This window comes from Phaethon aethereus, assembly GCF_964289735.1.
Source record: "Phaethon aethereus genome assembly, chromosome: 14".
Lineage (NCBI taxonomy): Eukaryota > Metazoa > Chordata > Aves > Phaethontiformes > Phaethontidae > Phaethon > Phaethon aethereus.
Window position 1 is genome coordinate 4,680,654 of NC_138590.1, and position 22,412 is coordinate 4,703,065.

General features: G+C 41.1%; 1 protein-coding gene across 1 annotated transcript in view; it reads left to right on the forward strand.

The window, feature by feature from the left end:
* Positions 1-22,412, forward strand: part of SLIT3 (slit guidance ligand 3) — a gene marked incomplete at its 5' end in the record, with an annotated part of 526,167 nt that overhangs the window by 449,813 nt on the left and 53,942 nt on the right. The window contains 2 exons of the mRNA XM_082006257.1: positions 431-555; positions 17,146-17,243. Coding sequence (XP_081862383.1) covers positions 431-555; positions 17,146-17,243 — 223 coding nt within the window. The remainder of the gene's footprint in view (positions 1-430; positions 556-17,145; positions 17,244-22,412) is intronic.

Consider the following 22,412-nt stretch of genomic DNA (forward strand, 5'->3'; position numbering starts at 1 on the left):
TGTTTTTTATTTCTGCTGTTGTATCTGCACTTTCATTCTTATTACCAGGCATAGAAATGTCATGTTATAGTTCCCCAGGGGTTGCTAGTGCAGAATTTCCAGCACTGAGAGAAGGAAAAACTGCTGAAAGCTATATATATATATATAAGCCCACTCTCTGGAGATCCCCAGCATGTTTTTTCAGAGCCGATGTTTGCATGTCCAGGAGAATATAAGCATCATTGAGACTTGCCTAACACTTGATTTAAGTGCTTAAAACCTCTCTGATCCCTGGGAATCCCATGCTGTTGTGTAAAGTTGCACCCACAGCATGTGCATTTGTGCCAACGCAGGGTGACTACTGCATTACGAAAAAACGTATGTGTGAGTATGGGCAGTATTAATTTTGTAATCTGGTTCTCTATTAATACACTGTGTTTTGCCTTTCCAGAGCCGGTAGATATCAGTGTTGTGTCCAAGTGTAACCCCTGCCTCTCCAATCCATGTAAGAACAATGGGACATGCAACAATGATCCAGTGGAGTTTTATCAATGCACTTGCCCTTTTGGCTTCAAGGTATGACTACAAATGAACTACATGAAAAACAATAAAGTGTTCCCCATCCCTTCTGTTTTCTTAATTGCTGTACCACAAGAAGTCAATTTTACAGGCAGCTGAGCTCAGAAGATCCCTTATTCAAAAAGATTGTGTGTGACCTTTCAACTGCGCCCTGCTACACATTTTATCCTGTGCAATCGGAAAGGCATTTCTTCCTCTCTGTGCTGTGACTATACAGATCATCCTGAGCAACTTGCTCTAGCTGACCTTGCTTTGAGCAGGTTGTTTGGACTAGATGATCTCCAGAGGTTGCTTCCAGCCTTGGATATTCTCTGATTCTGTGATGTACGCATCCATATGAAACGGCAAGCTGATTTTTATCTTCCTTTGAATTTCTTTTCTTTTGCCAACAACAAAGTAACCATTTCGTAGGCCACCAGGCCAAAGAGGAGGCAGTTCAGATGAGAATTAAGGGCCAGTTTAGTCCACGGTGACAGAACGTTGATACCTGCTAGGTTATGTCCATTTTACACAGACTGATTAGCAGAAAGGTGATAACTGCTCAGACACACCCACTAGCTCAGCTGTCTCTGACGTCTGAGCACTGATGTCCATCGAGTGATCTGCAAATGTGAAATCCTGTAGATGCCAAGCATTGTGAGCATGCAGCGCCAGTTTCTTGGTAACACATTTGGAAATCAGAAAATCGTGTCATTGAGTAATGCAGTTTCTTCGCAGTGATGTATAACTCCCGTTGTTCACGCTGCATCATGAGAGCTTAAGGCTATCAAGACTTTGTTTCCGAGTTGATATAACTGGAACCCTAGCTCAGTCGTCAGTGGCTGAATGATTAAGTATGAGTAATAAATGAAGCATATGACCTGCTCACAGCCTGGGGGAGATCGGATGTTATGGCCAAAGAAGTAAGTTGCATCCTGTAGACTGTGATTTTATTTGCCTCATTGGGTATTTCTTACTGAGTCTTGGTCAGCTGAAGCAGACGCTCATAAAGCGCAGAGTAATAAGAACTATAGGGGGAAAAAAAAGAAGGGCAAAAGTAGACATACATGTGGGAAGTAAGCACGAGTATCTATGACTTACATTTCAGGTAGGATTTAGGAATTTATTGGTTCTGATGGTATCACCATTTCCCTTCTCTGTTTGCCTAGGATACACCCCAGATGGTAACAGAGTAATTGTGGTAGATCCCTGAAACATTGGAAAAGGGAAGATGTAAAGCTCGTTTCTTCTATTTCACCCCAGTGCCCCCACACCTAGTACTCAAGAATAGTAACAATTCTCCTAAGTAATTGAAAAAGCCATCAGAAATTTCCTCCCATTAAAAATCCTTCTACACATTGGCATATCAAACAGCAATTTTTCTGCTATTTTCAAAGACCACATTGTCATAAATTGTTTAACTGAATCTACTTGGTAACAATTGATTTGTTTTTGTAATGAGGGAAATTGTGGCTGTTTTATTTGCTCAGGTTAATAGAAGAATGGTCATTTTGATTTGATGCTTAACATAAACTACATTGAATTCTTCAGATGAGACTAGTTAGGATAACTTGAAAAGTAAACGCTTTCAAAACTAGCAGGAAAATACATAAATCTTTATGTATGCCTTACTCTGTAAGGCACATATCATGGAACAGGTATCCAGGTTATTCAAAGTAGAAACTTGTTGGTTAATGAGCACATCTCTTTTTTTGCCCTGAGGTGGGAGGGTTTGGGTTTTTGTTTTTACAGTATTTCTGTATTAGCAAATTCACTAGTATACATGCATTTATACTACTAGAAGACATGTTTACAAAGGGAGGATTTATTAACAAGAATAATCTTCCAGTGTGCATTAGACCTCACTGTGCATCGCTTTACTTAGAAAGGTTTTGATAAACTCTTTAAGTGACTCGGTTTAAATATCTCATAGAGCATCCAGCTTTTCTCCTGGCTCACACACTTTCTCAGGTAACATTCAGTGTGTGAATGCAAAACCTAAAACCACTTGTGAGCTTCTAAGCACCAAGCTGTCATCCGAGCATGGCAAAGAGCAAACATGGCACTTAGAGCAGAGTTTAAAAATACTGACTGGATAACAGTACAGGGAGAATTGGTGGAAATTTAATAAGCAAAAAAGAACTGTGTGTCTTTACCACAGGTTTTTGAATAAAAATGAAGTATGACAGGTCCAAATGCAAACCATATGACAGGAGCACTCTATCTACCATGCAGTTCTCCACCAGAGATTCATGCTAATTCAATAACAATACCTTGCTTCCTTCTCACCAGCCAGCACCAAACAGCTCTATCCATCTGGAAGCTATTTCCCAGACCTTGATAAATTGCCCTAAATCTGCCCTCTCAGCATTTGTTTTTCCTTGTTTGATGTAGATTTTGAAAAAATCCTGTATGGAAGAGTGCATCAATAAAGTGAAAAGCCCACCCTTTTTTTCAAATGTAAGCTCATTCAAATGAGCTGATGGCTTCATAATGTTCCCTGGAAAGGGACAGAGACTTACTGACGGCTTTCTGGGGTTCCTATGCTCATGCTAGCCTTCAGAAGAAAAACAGGAGGCCAACTAGCAGAAAGCCACCTAAGTCACCAGTTGCCAAACTGGTGCCTGATAGAGTCGGGAACTTCGACCAGTTAACTGGAGTCGCAAAAGCCTATAGTCTGATTTTTTACTATCACGTTGATGATGACTGTCTTATTTTTCATTATCACAAGAATGTTTTTGCTGTTGAATGCATACCTTATGGGGCTTTTAGCAATGTGTAACGCTGCCCGTGATGGATTTGAGTAAACTTAAAAGGGAGATAACTCATGGACCACCTGAGCTGAGAGGCCAGTGGGCTGAGCAGTTGCGTTTGATGAGGACAGAAATATAGATCGCTCGCTTAGGAACGAGGAATACTATGTGCTGATAGCTATCCTTGCTGCGGCTCTTGCCTTAAAATGGGTGATGAATGTGTTTGCTGTAGATAAGCCCTGGTTGAAACAGTGCTTCTGCTGTTGTTCCTTGGGGGCAAAGCCCCAAAGACGATGGGAGATGGTGTCAGTGCCACCTATGGCGCCTGGCGGCTGCGCAGGCTTGAGCTCCGGGGTGCCACCAATGCTGGCAGCAAATGTCTCTTCATGTTATGAAACTTGTGTTTTCATATTAAACACAGACATAGATGTAATTATCCATCTTTTTTTCTCTCTCTTCTCCTTAACAATTCTTTGAAAGATTATTTAAATAGTATGTGTGGTTTAGATTCTGAAGTATGATTACAAGTAGAGAGATGAAGCTTTCTTCTGCTTTAAATGCTGCTGGCCACCTGCAGCGCAAGTGTGTGTGAGTGCAGCTGGTGGCTGGTAAATAGATAACGGTACCATGCTAATTCATTTAGCCTGCAGAGCGTTTGGCTTTTCCGTATTCCCACTGATACTGTAAAATTGAGTCAATGGATGTCAGAATTCAAGGGAATAATCAAACTTGCAATCAATAAGCTATTGAGATTTACTTGAATAGCTGTAGTCAAAACTAAGGTGAATGAAACCAACACTCGGTGTATTTTGCCATTGCTATATTCTGAAAACGCCCTTCTGGATTTTTTGGCTGATTTTTGTGTCTTTCATACTTTTTTTATTCTTAAAACCGAAGTAACGACAAATGAAGGAGAATAATTTTCTTTCTTCCAAATAGAGTTATTTGTAGAACTGGGGAAACAGAGTTTAAAATGCATCTGTGTTTTATCTGAAATGCAAGAACATTGCCAACCTGGACTATGAAATGCCATACCTGCCTAGGCATCACCACAGCCTCTTTGGTTCCTTAGGAAAATGGGAGCCTGAGCTGTTGGGATGCAGGACGTTTGTCAACTCTGGGTTCTGCCGTTACCGAAAGCTGTCTGAAATGGAAAGCGAAAATAGGTGAAATTAGTATAGCACATATCTCATGCTTCAGGCAACAGATGCTGATGCGTGTCTGTGGTAGAGTTGCTCTGTACATTTTATTCACCTCCCTGTAGAGTTCCGCCAGTGTCCTGACTTTTCTAGCGGCACTGCAGTGTCTTGAGGGTTCAAGCAATTTCACCAGTCATCCAGAATGACAGATACAATTGGAAAAATCCTGGGTAAAGCTCTTGGGCTTTGGAGAGACAGTATTCTTTGCAGCCAGACTCTTGTGGTGGGAGGCATTATAGCGAAGCCAGAATGATATTTAGTGAGGAAGCTGGCTCCGAAGTTCTGCTAGGAATTTGGCTCTTCCTCCTCCCTGCCCCCTGCGCCAGGTTTTTGTCCCTGGAAACGGGGTTAGAAATTGAGAATCTCAGAGCAGTGTCTCTGAGATAGGCAGGATTCGTGTCTATCACATACTATACACAGATACAACTAATGTGCCAGCACTTGAGCAGATCGATGTGGCTGAGCAGAAGCGGTGGCTGCTCAGCGCAGGGCTAATAAGCGGGTTTGTCGGTGCAGACCCCATACCATTAGCATGGACTCAGTGCTGCGCTGACGGTATCGTTCGCACGTGAGGGTGCGCATGGCCTTGCGTTTGCTTGGAGCAGGGGCAAACGAAGTTTGCTGTATTTGCCCTTTGCTGTACAGATGTATTTCTGTAGCGTTACATGAATAGTCTGTCAGTTGTAGAATAACGGCTGTCTCAGGAGTACTCAACACAGAACTGATCTGAAAACGTAGATAAGGTAGTGTTCGCTCATGTACAGATATTCTGGCCAGCTCTCACAGCTCAAGGCCGAGACAATGCAAGTTTATTCCAATGGACCAGTGTCTCAGCTACGCTGATTTGGGTGGGGTTATATGAATGTAACCGAGTGTAGAGTTTGGCTGCTGATGCATGCCAGCTGTGTGAGAGTCCGTGCCTAGTTTGTTAGGCTAATACTGTTTGGAAATGTAACTCCGTGCTTTTATTTCTTTGGATCTATTAACGTATGCGTATAAGTCCCCATATACATCATTCAGTGCACAAATAAATCCCCGAGTTGGAATCGCAAAAGGAGGAGAAATTGGAAGGAACTCTTAAACCCGCCTGCCCTCATCCACATGAGACAGGAGAGCAAACGTCTCTGCCTTCACGTGTTCCTCTGTCTTGGCCTCTCTCCTCTCCCAGTGTCAGGGTCGGGGGACAGGCAGTGGAATGTAAGCTCAGTGCCAAGTTCTGACATGAAGAAATCAGTGCAGCGAAATAGTGTTTGTGTGAGGTGATTCTGCCTTGACCTTTCATTCTAATAAATTCTCCTGGAGCATGTGTTTATGTGATCTGGGGTGTTTTATTTTTTATTTGTTTGTTTTAACCATACTTAAAATACTTATTAATAAATGTTGAAGAAGAATTTTCCACGCTTAGTAAAACAAAGCAGAAGGCCTTTAGGGATGAGAGGTAGTTGGTGGCCACGTAAAATGAGTAGACCTATATTTATGTATGGGATTTTAGGGCAAACACCAGTGTCAGCAGTAGGTGGTTACGGTTTTATATAATGCTCCTAGGGCATAAAAAAAACGTGCAGGAGTCACAATATTTTCCTGTGTATGCTTATGCTGTAGAACTTACCATGCATCAGCCAGAGTTGTGTTTCTTTCTTTTTGCCCTTTCTGTTATAGTAGGTCTAAAGAAAATGTAGATTTACATGTAGAAGAGCATAAAAATGAAAGGCTTAAGGAGGGATTACCACAGTTGCTGGCTGAAGGTGGTGAGGCGTGCCTACACCCACCGCAAGCCCTGTAAAAAACATAGCAATGTGTTGTGGCGTGCCCTAATGAGGGCTCTTAACAATAAAGCCAGCTCTGAAGAAGTATTTCCATTTTTGTTAGGCCAGCGAGAAGCAGACGTTGAGCGGCTGCGGGCGTTTGCTGGGCTTGTTCGGTGCCGCAGCAGGAGAAGCAGCTAGGCAGTTAAGGTGCACATACCCAGTAATCCCCACCCACAGGTGGGCACCGTCATATTCATTCTTTTGTCTTTGTGGATCATTCCCCTCCGCTTTGTTTTCACCACTGTTTGTCTGGTCTAGTTCTACGTGCCTTAAGAGACCAGACTTCCAGTCTTTTCCCAGGGTAAAGAAGAAGTTTTTATTGGCGTTTAGGCGGAATTTCAGGCTCTTGTTCTTATGTTTGCCTGGTCCTATTACACTAAATAATAATTTTTCTTCCTGTGTGGTTTGTCTGTCTTTCAGGTGATTGCTGGTTGCTATAACTCTGCTTAATCAAGTTCTGTTTAACCAGCTCTTAATTTTCTGCATCCCACCAATTATGCGTAATTGAGTCAGTTGAAGTAGTTGGTCACAGCTGAAAATCCTTATTGCTAGATTTTCTTGTGATTGTCTGTCATCTATTATCCTTGAGGCTTTCTTGGCATTGACTGTACTTGACGATATGGCTTTTGGGTTTCTTTTGTTGTTAGAATCCACGAACAGAGATTGTCCTAGGAGGATAATTGCCTTATTTTCCCCTTTCCTTTGGGGATGATGGAATTGGTGAAGTTGCTGTAAGCAGGCTAAGCTGCAAAGAAATCATTCCCTATCATGTGAGAGTAAACTCTCTCCTGTATCATCTATCCAGAAATGATACAGTGCCAGACTAGCTTGAGAGTTAGTAGATTACTGTGTAGAGGTAAGTGCACATAGACTGCGGGTAAAGTGGTACCAAAGCTCTCTGCACTCCATTGCTGGCAGCGTCGGGCTCCAGCGCTGAGCTGGTGCGGGGCAGCCGCCGGTCTCCGTGGCCCCCAGGGTCCCCTCTTTGTCCTTCCGAGTGCCTCTGAAATGAATCTTCATTATCATAGTGGGCATGTTTGATTTCTTTAGTCGTCTGAAAAATTAATTTGCATGTTTGATTGTGAAAATGTTGGTGCCTGCCTGGGTTACCTGTCACAGTTCAACCCGTTATCAAATCACAGTCTTGGTGTACGCCAGAAAGGATTGCTGGTACCTCTGAACTGGCAAGCTTTGGAGGGGAAGCTTTACAGACCTTCCACAAGCAAAGCAGATTATACTGGCATTTTTGCTGATATCGCATGCATTTCAGTGTGAGACCTCTTATCAGTACAGAACTGTTCCAAACCAAAAGGCTGCATCCTTAACAGACAGCGATACACCAGCAAAAGTTTCTTCAAATGGCCTGTGACTCTTCCAGCACCTTTAGCTCTATTTATTTCAGGAATCTACTGAGTTCTTTGGAGAGATCTTTTTAATCACATAAGCCTGGCCTCGTGTTAGCTTTCATTGGGTTCCTGCGTGTAATGCGTCCCTCCTCTCTCGTGCAGGCTGCGTTCAGTAGCTTAAGTGTTAGGAATAGGTTAATTGCCATGAGCAATAAGTTTAAAATACAACAATTGTATTTTCTTTTATTTTTTATTAATAGGAATTGTGTTTTCTATTCAAACGTCTAGTCTTTATAACTTTCTTTACAGTGTTCATGTTAAAAAAGAGGAACTGGCTTTTGACAGCCTGAGGGGAAAATGTTGTTGTCACTGCAACGGGTATTTTGAAATAAATAGGCCCTTAAGTGTTTTGAAGGTACTGAAAACATTGTTCTAATTCATCAGTAGTGGTTGAATTAGAGACTATATATAAAATATTCAATGTCCTTTTTACATCAAATATTTTGGGTTGGATTTTATGTACAGAGGTAACCCTGGGCAAAAGCAACCATTTTCAGTGTCCCTCATTTTCTTCCACACCTCCCAAAACATTCACACAGTGGTCTGCATCAGCCAGTTGATGGAGTAACCTTGGCAGCTCTAGAGCACCTGCCCCATCCAGTTCGGCGCCTCTGGGCTCAGTTCAGACATGTGCTATGTGAATTGACTCTGCGACACATTAATGACATACCTTCTCTCATTGATTAGAAGCCCAAAAGACCACTGAAACCCAAAGTGCTTATGTAAGGAGAGGTTTAGAAGGACAATGAGGATTTACGTGGTAATGAATATGATTGCAAAATAAACCTCAGATGTCCACTGAGAGTTAAATTTCATACTCATAGGAGAAGAATCAGAGTTTTTAAAAATAATATGATGAATCCTTGCACTTTGACTTTGACAGGCATATTCTTGATTACTCGCTACAGAGGCAATGGAAGGTGGATTATACCCTGGAGGATCATAAATCTTTCTGATTTAAATAAAATGAGGCTTAAGAGAGCAGAGTTCGCCTAATTTGCTATAAATTGACAATTGTGATTTATTAACAAGGACAAGGAAGTCACTAAGAAGTGCTGCTGCCATGACCAATTATTGTTTAATCAGGTGCCAGATGAAACTAGACTGGCACAGAAGATAACTGTACAGTGCTGAAGAGGGTGGGGTATAAATAACTATTACCTCTATTTTTACTTTAGACACTAACACTGTGAAAGTTTTCAGAAGGAGTTAGATCAGCCAACAAAAACAATATCAATGTATCATCTTTTCATAATCTAGCTTCTATGCCATTTAGCAAATAGTATTTCTGATGATGCTTGTGAGCGGTGGGCAACTTTGTTGTTGTATTGTCGTGTCAATGTAAGTACAGCTGTATAAACAACTATACTGAACTAAAAAAAGAAATCAGAATTGTCGAGGTAAATTCAAATTTACTTTTAAACTTTTTTCAAAACTAGAAATGGATGGAATTAATTACTTTTTCATGTTAAATTAATTGGCTTGTAAACAGCAATCCTCAGAAAGTACATTTTTATTACTCCTTTGGGACAGATGACTAAAGAGAAATAGTTAATTCATCACCACTGTGAGTACCCTAAGCTAGAGGCATCCAAGGCGTGGATGTCTGTAGCTAGGTCTGCGTCGAGAAGGAGGAGTCACAGCATTTTTGTGAACAACAGATGATCAGAATCTTTCCACTTCCACCTGGCAATCAAAAAGCAATCTGATCCAAAATTACTGTGATATTATCCATGCCTTGCCAAATAATTTGTATATATGCCTAAGCAGATGGATCTAACATACACCCTGCCAGCTCTTGTAGTTGTTTGACCTTGCCAATGAGCGTCATCTACATCTTTTCCGGATTGAGGCTTAGCCATTTTGTCCATGGCCAGAAAGAGCATAAACAAGGAACCAGTATTACCTGGATCTACTGAAGTGCTTCAGACTACTATATATCGATACCAGTGTGTAAGCTGTCTACGTATATCGTTCTGTCAGTGCAATCAATTAGGAACTCAGTTTCAAATGGCTCCCTTGGTAAAATAATAGTAGAGTAATTCCCAATGCTGTATTTTTTAGCACTTCCTGCAAAAGAATTTAGACTAAGTTTATATTTTAAAGTTAGTTTCTTTCTTCACTCGATTTGCAGCATCTCTCATTATTTGATCACTAAATATTCCCTGCACGAAGCTGAGTAGCTGTGTTTGCAGTGGTCGCTGAGGTCTCCATCAAGTCCTTCATGCTGCAGTTAGCATAAGATGGCGTGCTAATTTTCATAACTTGCTCTAAGATTTGCAGTACACATGAAACTTTTCCTTTTCACGGTCTCATTGCAGCAAATACTGGGTTTCTTTGCAATGAAAGGCTCTGAAATACACAATCGTGAATAGAACTTGAGAAAATTTTTCCTAGCAAACTCGTAACTGGATGTATTGGCTGTGTAGCTGAATTCATGGCATTGTGTTTCCTTGGTCAGTTACACAAAATTCTTCTTGCTTCTCCTTTGTATTTATGGCTGCTAAATGTATTTATTACAGGGAAACTGATGAGTACCTCATTCTCATGTCCTGGATTAATTTTCTAGTGGAATTGAGGTTTATGTGATAAAACTGTTTGTGAGACATCTCACCCCTTCCTGCCCTGGGAATATTTAAATTTACTCTCCAATTTTGCCTGTTCATGACAGAGGGATAAAGGTTTCAAATGGTGAAAGAAGACACTGGTATAGATGCCATTAGGTAAAAGGCAGTAGCATCAGTTTATGCCTTATTGGATAGCTGTATGCCATAACTACAAGAAAACCTTTGATCATAGTTCTCACTTTACTAAGCATGAAAGAAATAAAAGTCAAGTAAAAAAATGCATTCAGGAGTTCAAACTGAATACTCTTTCTGTTCTGAGTGTCTGTGTCTTCTATTATTCCTGGATGTTCTTCCCCCTCTCCTCTCATCCCGTCTCATCTCATCTCATCCTTCTGTATGAAGCATCGGGAATCGTGACTCGCTTACACACCACATTCAGCCCTTCACTCTGCTGTTCGACCTTGGCAGGTCTGACTATATGAACGAGTCCCACTGGCACATGCAGATGTAGTTTTAACACTCAAGCAATCAGCATACATCAGAATTGTCCAGAAAACTATCTCTAGTAAAGTATTTCCCAAGTTCTGTGGAGGCAGAGCAAAGCATGGTGGCTGTAAGTGTCCATTTCTTTCTTAATTTCACAACTTCAGGAGGTTAAAATTTTAAAGCTGGCAGATACTTGTAAGTTTGAAAAGCATTCCTGAAGACAGACTCATAGGACAGAGTGTACTTCTCAGTTTATCTTTCTGTGGATTTTCCTTCAAGCCTATCATGAAGCGGAAGATTTACTTAGCCTTTTCCCTTAATGTAATAATTGCTTATTAACTTCTGACCAGGACACCCATAGCATAAGTGTATTAATGTTTGTGAGGCTGAGAGTTGGATGTGGATGCATTACTTCCACTATTAGGAATGTACAGGACTAGGTTTGCAATACACTATCTTTGTAGCTGGTGATTTTGTCCGATTTCCCTAAAAGCTTTAGCTGTATTTAGAGCTTGAGAAATAAGTTGGTCATGAAAACTTCCCAGTTCTTAATTTAAATTCTCTATCTATATCTCTATAGAGATAGAGATTCTATTCTCTATGTATATTTGTCTTCGTCTAGTATTTTTACTAAACACATGAACGCTACCATCTGTTCTCCACATATACCATCTAAATAAATTTTCTTATGAACACATTGCATATTGTTAACAACTCAAACTTTGGTGTTTCTTTTGTATAGCTCATTTTTCCAGCATGCTTTAAAACATTGTCGTTGTCGAACAAGGCTGTAATTAGCTAGAAAGAAGTTTCCCTATTCACAAACCATTGAAGGTGGATAGACTTCTGCCCATCTGTAGGTGTCTTCATCACTGGCTGGGTCGCGTTTCTGCTGCAGTCAGCAACGACAGTTTTACACGCCAGGAGGTTTCTGCCTTGTGCCAGTGGCGTGCCCCACGCTACCGCCTCTTAACTGTGCCCACTGCTGTTAGAAACGGGGGAAGGATCACAATAAAATGGACGGAGGTCAAATCTCTGCCATGTGATCTTGAATGAAGCTTTCAGTCTCCATAGACAATACTAATTTGTGAAAATTAATAAAAAAAAAAATCATTGCAGCAGTTGAAACTGTGTCAAAGCAAATGAGCGCTTTTTTTATCGTATTAGCCTTTGTTCTTCCTGCTGAGGTCCTTATTAGTTTTTGCTACTTGTTCTTGGGTGGCTTACTAATCATGATGTAATGTTTTCCAGTATTGGAGACTTGTAAAGCCTAGAATTTGGCACAGCAGTACTGAGGAACAGCTTGTATATACACTAATGCCCCGGACTGCTAATTACTGTTGAGTATGAAATGAAGAACTGACACTTTCTAAGTATGCTGGAGAGTTTCTGTTCTCATTCACTGAAATAGGGAGCTGGAGCAGCTCAGATAAAATCTGGACCAGCTGAGGTATTTCAGATTTAAAAAGGCAGCTGGATGCTGAACATATATGTCTTCTGATTAGTTGCAGAAATTTTATGTTTCAACACCTAATCCTTTCCTCTCCTACAGAAAATGAGAGAAATTATATAAAAGTATTTTGGATCTGATGCTTTCCTAGACTAGACAAAAATCTATTGCAGCTTAAAAAAGCTCTAGAAATAAAATATTGCACACAGAGGGACCTTCATCCTCTTTCTGTGGATTGCTGAGACAGTCGTATCTTCTTGCCTGTCCTTGAAACAAAGTCTGCACCTCTTTTTCTGATTCGGACTTCATTAAAAGGCTCTTTAGTCTTGAAGCAAATATACAATATTCTCCTTTGTAACAATAGTTTTTTCCAGGTAGTGTAATTCAAAGAGTTTTTCCCAACTCACAGATAAATTGATTTTAGTGATGCTTGACAGCGATTCCATTTCTCCAGTAAGAACAGTCTTGCTGTAAATTGAGACTAGAGAATTGCATTATTCATTTGAAAGATGCTTCTAGAATGTCTTTAGGCTCTTCTGGGTAGTGACAGTCTTATACAGAAATAAAATGGCCTTGCTTTGCTGTAGATTTATCAGTACCAATATTTTCTGCAGCTTCTCTCAGAATTCTTTGTTTCCTAGTCTTTTCTGTTAGAGAAATTGTACTTATTTTGTCGGCTCTCAATGTGCTATTGATAAAGTCAACTCAAGAGAAGATAATCCTCAGAGAAGGATTAAGTGCTGTTTGCTCATTTATTACGATGAGTAAACTGAGTCAGAGAGGCTCTTATTTTCCTAAAGCCACATAGCAACTTAGTGTTGTAATTAAGTCTGATTCAGCAGCACATACTAATTAGTTTCCATGGTGCCTGAGGCCCAAGAAGCCAATAATTCAGCCACGTTCAGTACAGAAATGGGAGCCGAGTCTAAGTCATGAGAAATTTCATGTGCCAGTGAGAGAGACTGAAAATGCCTTGCTCTCATTTTAACATTTATCTTTATTAAATTTTTACAAGAACGTTCAAAACAATCTGAGTAGTTACAGTAGAAGTGATGGGACTGTTCTACACGGTGTTCAGCTGTGACAAAAACCTTCAGAAAAACAGGAGCTGTGGTTTCTTGCTTTGCTTCTTGCTATGCTTAGCTGCAGAGGGTTTAGTATTTTAGTTGTACGGAGGTGAAGAGCTCATATGAAACAGTAGTAACTGATGTTAGTGAAGTATCTATACAACAGTCAATTATTCAGGGACGCCGGAAAAGTATTTGTGATCTTAGAAATATAAAAAATGGCATCTTCCAGCTTCACTAGGATAATGTGGTAAACACACAGGATTCACAACACAGATGGACGAAACACAGGCAATGTTGCAGAAGGGCGGCAGCGGATTAGTGTTAATGCTGCGCGGCTCGCATCCGTGAAGCGCTGCGGACCACATGGTGCCCAAATAAAACCTGCATGAGCCTCTCTCGGCGCTTTCCTAATTCTTCCCTGAGACGTGTGGGGGCTCGGGATCTCAAATGGAGAAGAGCAGGCTGTTTGGCAAATGCAGCATGGATGAAGCAGCAACCCTCTCTGCCAGGTCTTGGGTGAGGTCTTCGCACGCTGCCTGCACTGCTGTGTCGGGGGAATGAACTCACAGTGAGGCAGGGGGTTGGCCAGGTCTTTCTGTTGTTCTTTGGAAGTGTTTTGCTTCTGATTCAGCCCAGGAAAAGGTTATCCCTGTTTCCTTGTATTTGCACAGATTTTAAAATGCAAAGCTGCTTCTCCTCTCTCTGGGGAATGCGAGGGATGGAGCCTCAAGGAACACCATTTCGGGGACAAAGCTCCTCTGCGGTGTTGTGTAAGCAAAGTGTACTTATTGGGTGTCTCAGTTCTCACAGTACGAAGGCAGTATGCCCTACCTGACAAAATACTAAAGATTTCCGTAGTGTTTGGAGGACTGAACTGTATGCCATGTGAACGGGAGAGCCTAGCGCCATGAGTAGAGAGACCAGATTAAATCATAGAATCTTTGGGTTGGAAGGGACCTCTAAAGGCCATCTAGTCCAACCCCCCTGCAGTGAGCAGGGGCATCTTCAACTAGAGCAGGTTGCTCAGAGCCCCAACCAACCTGGCCTTGAATGTGTCCAGGGATGGGGCATCTCCCACCTCTCTGGGCAACCTGTGCTGGTGCTTCACCACCCTCATAATGAATATCTAGTCAAAATCTGCCCCCTTTTAGTTTAAAACCATTACCCCTTGTCCTGTCGCTACAGGCCCTGCTAAAAAGTCTGTCCCCATCTTTCTTCTAAGCCCCGTTTAAGTCCTGGCAGGCTGCAATAAGGTCTCCCCAGAGGCTTCTCTTCTCTGGGCTGAACAACCCAAGCTCTCTCAGCCTGTCCTCACAGGAGAGGTGTCCCATGAACTCTCTGATCTTAGAGGTGTTCCAAACGAGCTTGTCCAAAAGTTCACACTTGTGGGCTGGTTTTCTTTGTTTAATGCCTTGATTAGTCTTAATTGAGGCTGCACCAACTTCAAGATGAGCACTCCAGAGACAAATTAAGATTGCTGCTGTTATTTATATAGTACTTAAAGCTCGAGCTGTCACAGAACCAGCACAGTTCCTGTCCTGCTGGCTTGCCACCTCCGCACTGGGCACATTGCTGGAAATGGGCACACCAGTCAAGAGCTGAGCATGAACTTCTGATCAACGTAGGATGTGAGAGAGAGGTGGACAATGATGAACAAGGCTTAGAAAGATGTTACCAGCCTATTTGTTCTTTGCTCAAGAATGACATTTTCCAAACAGACATGCAGCCACAGACAAACTGATCTAACCCATCCTGGTGTAGTTTTGCTGAAAGATCTGTTCCCTTACGATGCACAAAACCACGTAGGCTTGGTTCAGGAAGCAGCTAGGTTCTTTTGAAAAAAAGGTAGGGAATGTTTTTTTTTGTTGAGAGCCAAATAAGCCTTTCAAACAACTTTGACATAAGAACAAAAGAAATGCCATAACGGGTAGTAAATGTAGTGTATTTACTGCAGCAACGAATCTTTACTGTTTGAGGAGAGACACAAGTCTGTCCACTATTCCTCTCCAGTTCTCCCAGCACCTACCGTCATCCAGCTAGGGATGCTGATGGCTGCCCATTGCCTTTCATATCTGGTTTGGATCTATTGTCCGTGAATTTGTCTGACGGCTTTTATACTATGTGACTTCACAACCTCTTGTGGCAAAAACATCCCAGAAGCTCATACTATAGAAGTATTTTCTTTTATCTGTATTAAACTAACATCAGTAAGTGTCCCTCTACTGCTGAGGGAATTAGGGTGTGACAAATTCTGCATTCACCACCTCCATGATTTTGTAAACCTCAATCATATCAGTCTTTATAGTATCCTCTTTTAAAGTAATTGCTCCATCTCCTCGGACGTTCTAGTTGTCCTTTTCTATGCCTTTTCTAATCCCACTGTATTCATCCTGAGGCCAGCAAATCATTGTTAGGTGTCTGCCAAGTACAGTGTTAGGTTTCTCAAAGTCCATTCTTAATTCTAATGTGATAGTATCTCTTAAGTGAGAACAACGAAGTCTCAAAGCTAGGTCGAAAAACAACTAGCAGTTGATGCTGTGATGTGCATCAAGATGCTTCATTTTGACAACACAACCATCGTAAAAAAAATGAGACTATAGAAACTATTTGAGTGTCCCCTACTTCAGTACATCGCACCAGGTATGTAAAGTCTGAAAAGGGTCAGAAGCTGTTGCAAATTTGGTGGAAAAAGGAGAAAGGAATGACTTCTGATGAGTGTTGGCAGCAAGGAAAGTTGGCAGCGGTAGGGTAGTGTCCCATACTAATACACAAGAGTTAACAGCTGTTAAGAACTGATGTCACGGGCTGGCATCTGCCGCCTTTGTTTAGAGACTTACAAATAGATATACCATTGTTACTCCTCTAACGGACAATGTAAATAATGAGTTTTAAACCAAGGCAAAAAAAAACCCCAGCAACCTTGACTGAATTAATGTATCTCCTGAGATATTTTTCTCATCTTGATTGCAGTCATGTGTCACCTTTCCAGTAGATGAGCTGGCAGAGGGCCACTGCTAACAGGATCTTCATTAGGAAGAGTAGAGAGATCTCTTGAACTTCTAGTGATTTCACAGATCCCTTGTGTATTGAGGCTTTCAGGTGTCTTTATTCCACCTTACTGTGTGAGTAACTGAAAAGCAAGACCAAACTCTCTGTATTTGCCAATTTTACAAATAGCTCGTTCTAATCAGCAGAATATAATGATCAGAGAAATATGTCTGTGTCTTGAAGAGCCAATAAAAAGTCAGTTGGTAACAGTGGAGGTTGTGCAAGCTAGTGAAGTTCAGTTGGAACTGATGTATATTTTAGGGCAATCTTTAAGAAGGGAACAAATTCAGTCATGATATCTCAAACGGGATTCAGCGTATTCTGTAGAGAAATTCAAATTCAGCTCCCACGACAAAAATTAATTTGCCCCTTTGGGTTTTGACAATGCGTAGTAATGAGTATGGTGTAGTGTTGCAGTGTTGAACTGAGCACTTGGTAAACGCGGTTGAATGAATGCTGACTCTATCTGGTCTTGTGGTGACTGTGTGTGGCCTTCTGCTTACCTTTGGTCACGATTAATTCTTTTCGTTGTAACTAACATTAGAGATTAAAGTGTGTTAGAGTAACGATGGAACCAGCTGTTTCCTTAAAACCATCAAATGAAAGTGTTAACTAAAATCTTGAAACTGGAAATGATACCAAGATACATACCAGTCCCATTGGTCAGAGCAGTTGCCCTACCCAAATTCTCATTTGAGTGATGAATATATCTGTCCATCGATTAAGAACGTTAGGTGATGTGATGGGTCTGAAGACCACAGGTGTTGATTCAGATGACATGAGTCTTACTAACCTTGTTTCTTTTGAATTTTCCCAAATAGGGTCGAGACTGCAGTGTACCCATTAATTCTTGCATTCAAAACCCATGTCAGAATGGAGGGACCTGCCACCTCACCGAGGCAAATAAAGATGGATTCAGGTAGTAACACAAAGTTCATTCAAAATGAGATTATAAAATTGTGTTTCCACTTTGCACTAATGAACTCTACTGGCTACTTTATAAAAGCTGCTGCATGTGACAGTTCTATCTGCCATACAAAAAAAAATTAGTCTGGTTTCATTGGTGACATATTGTTTCCTCTGAAAAAGTCCTCCTTATTTTCTCATAATGGAATATACTTTTAAGAGCTATTTTGAGCAGTCTCCCTGATCTGCATTGTGTTATCTGTATGCTATTTTTCCTTGGGGCGTTTCAAACTCACATATACCCTTTTTTGTATTTGGAGGGTAAGCGTCTGTTGCTTGAGAACCAGATGCAAAATGTTTTCATACTGAAGAATCTTGTAGACAAACAGGCTTTAAAGAAACAATTAAAAAACATGGAGAGATTGCCACATCTTGGGCATCGTGCCTGCGAGAGAATAACCTTTACAGCTGGACATTACGGATTTCTGTTTTCCCGTATAAGAAAGATGTAGCATAGGTGGGGATATTCCAAGAGAAGTCCAGAAATTTTCGTGACGTAACCAGAAGATTTGTGCTGCTATAGGCACTACTTTACAGCTAAGAAAATACAAGTTTGAGGCTTTGGCCACTAGTTGTCATTAAACTTGATAGACTTTTTTTTTTTTTTTTTTAATTAGAAAAGAGTTGCTGAAATTTTCATAGATTTGATCCTCAGTATTTATGCTATTACTTGCACAAAACATGCACAAAAGTACACCATGCTGTTGTTTCAATTACATATATGAAAGCTCACTTCTAAAAGGTTTTATACATTACTGAGGCTGCTGCTTTGTCTTCGCCTATGTATAGCTTCCCGTCAGTGACAGCGGGAGGGAGACACAGAATTGCAAGGTTTATAAATGGTGTAAGCAGGGAGTTGAACCAGTACATTTTTTCAGCTTGATTCCAGTTTGGTTTCAGCTGTGATTAAGATTGTTCCAACTGAGGTTAACTGTTTGTTAACCAAGCCAGCAAACCCATGTCATTTTATGTCAGAAAATAGGATTTTTTTCAAAATAGAAAGGGCCGGGTGAAAGTCTGGGTGACTGACAGGACTTTAGGTGCAGTAGGGGCACAGCACCCCACCCCCCCGTTCCCCTACCAATGCTAAGGTGCCTTTTATATTTCCAGCAAAGCATCGTGGCTTCTTTTTGACTCCCCAAATCCTTCATGTGGGAATGAGGCACAGAAGAGCTTCCTTTTTGACCTGCGGGTGGGACAAGTGGGGAAGCAGAAAACGGCAGAAACGCCCCAGAGCTTCTCTGTGTCTCTGTGTCTGCCCACCCTCGAGAACTGCCCCTTACAGGAACCGGTCCAGCGCGTGCTGGGCACGGGAGGGCGGTGATGATATTTCAGCGGAAAAGTGCAGGTTGATGGGGATGAAGGGACGCTGTCAGGCTCTGTTACAAATAACCTGAGGCTTTCCAGCGTGGGAGAGCAGGAGTGAAACACGTGGCCACGTCTCCATGAGGGGCAGTTTAGAGCTCGGCTTGAGCACCTGCTGAGGCCCTCAGCAGAGCAGAAGAGAGCATCTCCTGGTGCGTGGTGGTGGGAGAGGATGAGGAGGCTCTGCAGATCACAGCACGTCCAAATGGTCATGCTGCTTGACAGGACCCTCTAGATTTTGGTGAAACCGCTGCTCTACACTTGTGCTCTGATATACCTCTTCTTAATTCAGATTTGAGAGGCCCAGCAATTTGCTGAGTAGAAGTTCAGGTTCAGTTTCTGCTTGAGAGACATAAAGGTCGGGTGGTCTTCGGCTGGGGTTGCCTTCTGGTCACCCTCGTATAATACTGTTTACGTAGCTTTTTCCAGCTTGTGCCAGAGCAAAACTGTACCGTATTAGAATATCTGTTTTCTGTCACTCAGTACTAATTTCTCAAAAATCTAGCTGATATTAAAAATGCTAGTAAAATATTTTATAATATCCACAATACTGGAATGAAAGGCTTTAGCTTGTATTTTGGGTGGTGTTTTTCTTTAGCATTTTAGTTTTGTTCTGTGGTAGAAAGTAAAAAGTTTTGAATGACCTGAAATGAAAGCTACTTCTGAATTTTTCTCGTGAAGAATTTTACAATTTCAGAGGCTTTGCTTCAGTTCCAAATGATCCGTTAAAAAACTGCAAGGGTGGTTTTGTTGCTTAACAACGTTTGAGGCTTTTTAGGGAAGATTTCTGCTTTTGTAGTTATTTATATAGTTTCAAGTTGGTCTAGTAAAAAACACATAAAACCGTATCTCGTCAAGATCTTGCTTCATAAAACTGAATGTTCAGCTTCTGCATTGTTCTGTTTTCTCTCCATATTTTTTAATTCAGTCAGTCCGTAGCCCTAGCTGCTCTGTGGCACGAGAGCGTGGGGCCTTAGCACGTCTTAGAGAAATGTGGTGTGGGGATGGAACAGTCAGTAAGGGGAAGATAAAGAAACTTTTTGAGATTGGATTTGGTTGGTTTGGGGTTTTTTTTGGTGGGAAATCTCCTCTCCAGTGGATGGCAGCAGTAAGAGTTACGTGCATATAAACTATGTTCATCAAGATGGGAAAACGTTGCCTTAGATTATATGCTGTGAGGAAGTGGATGTCAAAAACATTTTCAAGAGAGGCCTCCTTGGATTTTTCTGTTGTGTGGCCTGTAAAAGAAATTATATCTTCTGTATTTTCTCTTCCCTAGGGAAATATATTCATACACAAGCTTTGCTGCCAAACTTGTCAAATCTTTACTCTTGTAAAAAGGAAACTTAAGCCAAAGCTCTCTCCCTATGAAATGCCAAGCAGTTTAACTCTCAAGTTTCTGTAGCCTTAGACAAGAAAATTACCTTTTAAATAATGCTGAGGTGGTGATGTTCCCCAGGCAAAGACAGGAAATTCATAGTTATGACTGAGATTCCAGCCTGACTCGCCCGCTGTGCCTGGTACCCGCAAGGGCTCGCAGCCGCGGGGGACTGAGCCACTCAGATTTGTTGTAATAGCAGGTCCTGGTGGGGCAGCCGAAGGGCAGAGGTTCAGCTGGAGTTCTTCAGTCCTTCTGGGCATCTTTTATTCTTGCACCCTTTCAATTCTGAGTAATTTTCACGTTCTTTTTTTTCAGGCAGGGACAACTTCTGTACTAAAGAATAGTTAAGTGGCATTGTGTGGTTTAGGGGATTAGAAACATTAAATTCTTCCTCCCTTTGAACATTCTAATCTAGTCTAATCTATGTCGTCTTTGACAAAAGGTTGCCAAAACAGGTGCTTATTGAGACGGATAAATTAAGGTAGTCAATCAGACTTGTCCTGGTCGTTTAGCGTGCCTGTAAGTGAGGCTTTGACAGAGGCGGCAGAGCTGTCAGCTCTGCTTCGGTTAGCCACAGGCAACCAGCTGATCCTTGATAACCTACGGTGTTGGGAAACAGAGTCTCTGGGTTATTTTAACTTTTCCCCATATAAAACCCCCTCCATTTTCTGGAGCGTTTTCTTTAGCATTTTCCACAAACTTTAAGTTCCCTCATAAATGTAAAATCCTGGAACTCATTAACTCCCTAATGTTAATTCTGCCTAGTTCAAGGAAAAATGTTGCACTTTCAGACTTGCAGGCTACTCCACTGGGATGTGGATGTAAAAACCTACTTTACCAAGAAACTGTAATACTCCTGAAAGAATTTACCATCTCTATTTAAAAGTTGATCTTTTTTTTGAAACGTGATACACTGTATGTATGCCTATGTTAATAAACAGATGCTGAAGTGTTCCATTAGAGTTTGGGAAGAAAAAATAATTTTGAATATAGTAAACTTACAAGATTGTCAGTATGCTTCAGCTCCAAAAGTTTACCCACTAAATGTTGTCATTAAGTTCTGTGTTCCCTTGCACCTTCATGAGGCTAATGATGGTTTGGAGTTTTATTAAGTTCGTTATTTTTAAGGAAAGCACAACACTAACAGAAAGTCCCTGAACTGGAGGAATAGGGAATTTGGACCTTTATGCAATCACAGCGTCTTAGAAAATAGTTCTTTCCTGCATGGCTCCTTTGTTTCCAAGTTCCAAATGAAATGCTGTCTCACTAAATGCTTCACTATTTAGTCAGTACAACGTTTTCATCGTTGTCTCTGGAATTAATTTTCTCCCTTGGTCAGCTGGAGCCCAAGTTTGATGACCTTCCAGTCACTCTGCAGACTTCATTTTTCTTCTAAGCTTTTTCTGGGAAAATACATACAAACAGTCCCAAACTGCAACTCTTTCACCATATGGTTCAATCCAGGTCCCAAATTGTATGTTTTATCATTTAATTTTGGTCCTCATATTTGGCACATTTGAACGCAAATCAAAATAAAGACTCATACGTAAGCAATAATGTAAAGGCTCCCTATAATACATAGGGACCAGTAGCCAAATGTCATCAATTATGCTGACATTCCCTTCAGGATGGAATGTGTCCTAATACTGAGCAATTGTATATTAACAATCCCATATGTATTGTTACTCATGGTAACTCTACTGAGTTGAACCATTACTGTGATAGTATTTAATAATGTCATTTTTAATTGCATACATCCAAGCTGTCCCAGTCCTTTTGTGGAAGGAAAATGGTGTTATATTCACATAAAAATAACCAGCACAAAGCCACTCTTGTTGCTTTTCTTTAAATGGAGAGAAAAATTTGTGCTCCCAAACTGAGACCTTGGATGCCAAGTTGCAGCCTGGAGCATATTTTTATGGCTGAGTTATAAACCCCTGAAAATGGGGGTTTGTAATCGAGAAGGGAGACATGATGAATGTGCCACTGTATATAATTAGATGTCTTTAACCCCCTCCCTGACACTTGCATTGCCACAGAAGATGGTGTGCCAGCTCTTCTTTCTTATCTGCCTCCTGTGATCCTCTGGATCATTGCAGGGTCAGCAAGAGGACAGATTTTATTAGCAATAATGAGCTTGAGACAGGAAAAGAAAATATTTCTTATTGATTTATTGTGTCCTAAATTGGATTTATTTGAGCGGTTTGGTTTTTGGTTATTCATGGTGAAGGTTTTCTGACTCTCACGACCTGTGAATGGTCCCTGCAGAAACAAATGAAGATGACTGTTGGCATGTGATCTATATGCCCATTCTGTACCCATCTAGAAGATTTTACTGTTGTGGTGGCTCGAGACACATTCCCTACCCTTTTTTCT